Here is a 5,679-nt window from a genome sequence, read left to right as displayed (position 1 = left end):
CTATAAACTCTCCATGATCATCACACGCTACCACTCCCGTGGCTCCCGACAGTGTTTCAGCATGTAGTGACGCATCTAGATTGATTTTAACAACACCTGCCATCGGCTTCTTCCACATTATTCAGGGGGGAAGTTAAAAGTTACCTCACTAGTCACAAAAAGGATTATTCTATAGATAACAAAAAAGGCAAGCAAGAAAATAATCTTCTTACCCTGGTCGTCATAAGCATGAAAATATAATCAGTGTATTTATTGTATCAGCAAGAAATAATTCTAGGGCTTGCAGTAAGCAAAACCAATGAAAAATGTCAACTTTACAACTACTTCCCTCTAAAGAAAAAGTACTTCACCACACGAACGCATATAATGCGGAAAAATCTTTGTATTTCAACTGCTCCAAGCATAACACCATGCTACCTTCCCACCCAAAACTAGACAACCAATGTCTCATCATGAAAACATGTCAACACCAACTTAAATTGCATGGTATGCTCCCAATTGCAGTCATTTCAAGTCAAACATTACCCAGACTTAACTGATTCACTTCAGATGTGGACTACCATGAACTCAACTACTACTTATGCACCAACAACATGTGCGTCAGATGCATGATTCTTGCAGTACATGCCCAAGCTTGTGCGTGCAATTGGCTCTCCAGATAACGATGCTGTCGACGACCTGAGAATTTTTACCTCAACAAAGTCACCAACCACTGGCTTACGAGCTCCGTCACCTTCAGATGTATGTGGTACAGGGAGACTAGTAAACGAAACCCTGTGCCCCCGGTCAGTTTTCCCAAACAGCTCTGTTTCAGGAGCTCGCTTATTGGGTCCCTCGACTAGAACTACTTGTGTGGTACCAATCTGAGAATCATAGATCTTTCTTGTGGTCTCACGGAAGGTGTTGATCAGTTCTGCAAGTCTCCTCTGCTTAACATCATTGGGGACATCATCCTCATAATTCCGATGAGCATGGGTCTTCTCTCTCATGCTATATGCAAACATGTAAGCCATATCATATCCAACATCCCTTACAAGGCTAAGAGTGTCGGCATGGTCATCTTCTGTCTCTCCACAAAAGCCTGTTGTACATCAGAAACGTACTAGTCAAATTAAGAGAAAACCCTTGTCTCAAAAAAGAGAGAGAGAGAGAGAACCCAACATAAGAAAGTGCAGCATGTAAACATCTGCAGATAGCATGATGAATGAACGAAGGACAAGAAAAATGTGCTTTAATTAAAGTTACAGAACTTGAAACACGAACGAGGTAGGATGAAATCTGTGAGAGTACTATATATATAGCTGTGTAGCCTTTTGTGTTTACTCCATTCTATAAGGTGTTTCTGCATATTTCCTGCACCTGTACATGTATATATACTGGCCTATGGCCCCGTGGGAATACAAGTTGCATATTATTATTTCCTAAAATGGTATTCACCAGCGATTTGTGCTTTAATTTCGTGCAACTTCCGAGAGATTAGCATAGAAGCATCTCCTGAAAGAGATTATATTCCACCATAAATGATGCAAGTGGCATGTTGCAGTGCAGATGCAACAAATGAGTTACAGACTTACAGCGCAAGGCAGTGTAGTTGCCACAACTAAAATAAAAAGATATTTGCCTTGTTTAACTACAACCTCCGTTCAAGTGTCGTGGTTTTAGTTCAAATTTGAACTAAAACCACAGCACTTATTTTGGAACAGAGGGAGTACCATTTATAGCAGTAAGAAGTCAAGAACTCCCATTGTCATGAATACCAATAGCTTTGTAGTACTGTGTGATTCTTTGCAACATGATCGTCTTCCCACTATGTACAATTAAGGAAACTGAGAATAAATAACGCTCATTTTTAACAGAGGATGCATTGTTAGAGTACTGAGGTACTCAGTGTGAGCCGTAACCAGATAGAAATAAATGGAGACTGTTTAAACTACTGAGGTACTCTATTCTAAGCTGTAACTAGAGGATACATAGACATGACTGACACATTTGTGGACATGGAAAACAATTTTCTCAAACAATGAGGCCTTAACATAAGTTCAAAATATAGTGTGAAAAATAAAGGATGCTAATTATTACATAGATGTTCAGGTGGTAATTGTTACAGTATATGTGGATTGCACTGGCCCTTTCCATCACTTCGGACTTTTGGTTGCGTTGGCTAGTGCATGAAGCTTAACATGGTATCAGAGCTAAGGTCTTGAGTTCAAGTCCTGGTTTGCGCAATTTATCTAAAAATTGCCGTTGCCCCCCTTTGTGTCCACGTATAGGCCTCTTGAGTCATACGTGAGTTTCGCGTACCGTCACTCTCTACCGGTTGCACGTGTTGACTTGTCTTTCCCGTCACACGTGAGAGGGGGTGTTACAGTATATGTGGATTGCACTAGCCCTTTCCATCAGTTCAGACTTTTGGTTGCGTTGGCTAGTGCATGAAGCTTAATAGTAATTAGTAATTACTGTACATTCCTAAATCGATTTCATCTATCCTAGCCCCTAACCAAGTATTTCACATAGAAAGGAATCAAGGAGAATAAGAAGCGAGAAAGCAGCCCCTAACCACATCTCCCTCTCTCCAAATCAGCCACACAGGAAATATATATCCACATTTGAAGCACTTCATTTAGAAAGATTCTGATTGCAAAAAAGCAGAAAACAGGTGTGCCTTACCACTTATGAAATCACTGCTTAGCCCAACATCTGGAATGACATTACGGATTTTCTGCACAAGCTCCAAATATGCTTCTCGAGTATAACCCCGCTTCATTCGTTCCAGCACCTCTGTGCTGCCTGATTGTGCAGGCAAGTGAATAAGTTTGCAAATGTTGTGCCTATCCCGCATCAAATATAGCAGCTCATCAGGAAAATCCTTTGGATGTGGAGAGGTAAACCTGAATCGCATCTCAGGGTATTCCAGAGACAACTGATCCAGGAGATCGGCAAAACGCAACCCCATATTCTTCACTTTGCACCTGCTGGAAAATCCTTCGCTGAGCTGCCAGTTTTTACCAGGCTCCAACTCCTCAACTTCAGAAGTATCATTATAACTATTTACATTCTGACCAAGAAGCATTACTTCTTTTATGCCAGCATCCCATAGCTCACCAACTTCTCGGACAACAGAAGATACTGGGCGTGACCTCTCCCTGCCTCTAGTGAAGGGAACAATGCAAAACGAGCACATATTGTTACAACCCCTCATAATTGACACGAACGCCGTAACCGAATTGTCGGAAATCCTAACTGGGGTGATGTCAGCATAAGTCTCCTCCAGTGAGAGGAGTGTGTTGATACCCTTCTGCCCATAATCGACTTCCTGCAGCAACCTAGGCAAGTCCCTGTACGCATCCGGACCACATACAACATCAACCATCTTATCAGAGTCGAGTATTTTCTCCTTCAGTCGCTCTGCCATGCACCCGAGAACAGCAATCTTAGGAGGACGCAGAGACTTCGATCTCCCTCCAGCAACATTAGCTTTCCATTGCCTTTTCAGGAACCAAAAGTAGTTGAGCCGCTGCCAAACTTTCTGCTCTGCATTGTCACGAATTGCACAGGTGTTGATAAATATTATCTCTGCACTCTCAGGGTCAGGAACAATGTCATTGTACCCTTCTTTTTTCATGATAGACAGCACAATCTCCATATCGTTTACATTCATCTGGCAACCGTACGTTTCATGGTAGATGCGCCCCTTCCTTACTGTCGCTGTACCAGACTCTGAACTAGACAAACCACAAGAACAAAGCACGGTTATATCTCAAAATGCAGGCACAAATCATTATGAGACATGTTAACTGATCGGAGTTCACTGGAATACCGGTAGGAAAAATAATAATATAACCAGTCACATGAAACTCAATAGCTAACAAAATGGGCAATTGTCCATGCATAAGCTTCTTAAACACTAAAAGCAAAATATTTTTCAGCACTGAGCCAGGCAAGAGCCAACATAAACTACGAGACTGCAGCCACACATTAGCGATTAGCTCGCACTGGACCATGAATGAAATAAACAAGGAAATCTCTAGTTCCGTACAGAAACGAAAATACATTTTTAGCTGAAACAGAAAGCGTTCTAACAATAAACCAATAAACCAATGCAGTTTTCCTCCAAGTTTTACAGTTTACTGATGCTCTAACACAACGTCAGCCTCTCGCGCTACAAGTTGAGGGAATGAGAGGGTCACCGACTTACTCCGTCTGGGGCTCAGAGACGGGGCGGACATAGCTGCTGACGTGGCGAGGGGGCGGGGCCGGGAGCCGGCACCGTGGGGCGGAGACGGAAAGTGGAACAGGGATAGCGCCGTAGTAGCGTACGGAGGCTAGGTGGCCTAGGCCACGGCCGAGGCGGGCGGCGGTGAGGGGGGCGAGCGGCGCCGCCATCGCGGTTTGGATGGCGGGGGAGAGGTGAGGAGAGAGGAGTCGGGTAGGAGCGGCGGCGTGTCGGGGGCTAGTTGGATAACAGTTTGGAATCATCTTGTCCGTCTGATGTAAGATCGGTGGTGAAAAACCATGTAACCTACTCCCTATGTTCCTAAATATTACTCTTTTTAGATATTTCATCAGTGTGGACTACATATGAACAAAATGAATAAATTTACACTTTTAAATAAGTCTATATACAAACATATGTAGTCTGTATTGAAATCTTTAAAAAGACTTACATTTTGAAACGACGGAGTATTTTTTGTCTTTCTAATACTAATAAATCTAGTTTTTATGGAATACCATGATGGCTAATTTTATTAGTCAGCGAATAACTGATACATCACTAGTAAAATATACATGCGTTACCACGGACTTTTGTAATATGTTGTTCAAATTATATAAACATAATGTATGTTAAATTTTACATGTAGAAAATAGATAACATGGACACAATCAGATAATAATTGAAGTCCACTTAAGTTGCCATGTAAAATGATTAAAAAAAGGCAATTTGACGATGTATACATATAGAGCGACTATCCAACTACAAATCTATTACAAATTAAGATCTACTTGATGCATTTAAGAAATTCTCGCACAATGTCGGAAATGTTGTTTTTAGCTTCATCGCATGATATTTGAGTAAGTATAATAAAAAATTCTGCCTCCACTCATACCCATCCTCCACAAATAATATATGTAGTTAGCACAAATACTTTACTTCAATGATCTTAAAATGTATAATAGAGAATATTCTCCATGGAAACCGGACGAACCAATTCTTTACCGTCCCACCAGAGCATAAAAAAATCATGTGCATTGCCACGCGCCAACACGTGGATCTATCATGAGGCCCTCAACTTCCACACTTCGGTCATTGCGTTATTGCTTCGCTATGTTGTCACCCAGCTCGGAATCCATCTAGTGTTATCTATTAATATACCAAATTAGTGTGGTCAGTCCGATCATCTCTAATCCATGGACTATGAAATAAATACTCCCTCCATCTCGATTTAAAAGGTCCAACTCAAAAATGTCCTCAAACAAGGCAAATGGTGAATGGTGGAATGATTTTTACAGTTTGCAATACTAACCCAATTGAAAAGATGCATTAAGTTGCATCAACTACCGCATATGCATGTGTGATCACTAAATGGATGGGAACATTACATGCATTGATGAATTATATTGCTATAGGCATTCCTATCATCCCAAATTTAGATGCATTCGCCATCCACTCCATCCTCAAAG

At 41.4% G+C, this 5,679-nt stretch overlaps 1 protein-coding gene across 1 annotated transcript; it reads right to left on the bottom strand.

Moving 5' to 3' along the window:
* Window positions 1–223: 223 nt before the first annotated feature.
* Window positions 224–4,489, bottom strand: LOC109747643 (CDK5RAP1-like protein). Its single transcript, XM_020306674.2, has 3 exons — window positions 4,196–4,489; window positions 2,668–3,722; window positions 224–1,081 (listed from the first exon to the last, which is right to left on the bottom strand). The coding sequence occupies exons 1-3, from the start codon at window positions 4,474–4,476 to the stop codon at window positions 579–581; spliced, it is 1,839 nt and encodes a 612-aa protein (XP_020162263.2). The 5' UTR covers window positions 4,477–4,489; the 3' UTR covers window positions 224–578.
* Window positions 4,490–5,679: the final 1,190 nt, after the last annotated feature.

Source organism: Aegilops tauschii, chromosome 4 (genome assembly GCF_002575655.3).
Source record: "Aegilops tauschii subsp. strangulata cultivar AL8/78 chromosome 4, Aet v6.0, whole genome shotgun sequence".
In the NCBI taxonomy this organism is placed as follows: Eukaryota; Viridiplantae; Streptophyta; class Magnoliopsida; order Poales; family Poaceae; genus Aegilops; species Aegilops tauschii.
This window is presented reverse-complemented; position numbering and strand designations above follow the sequence as displayed.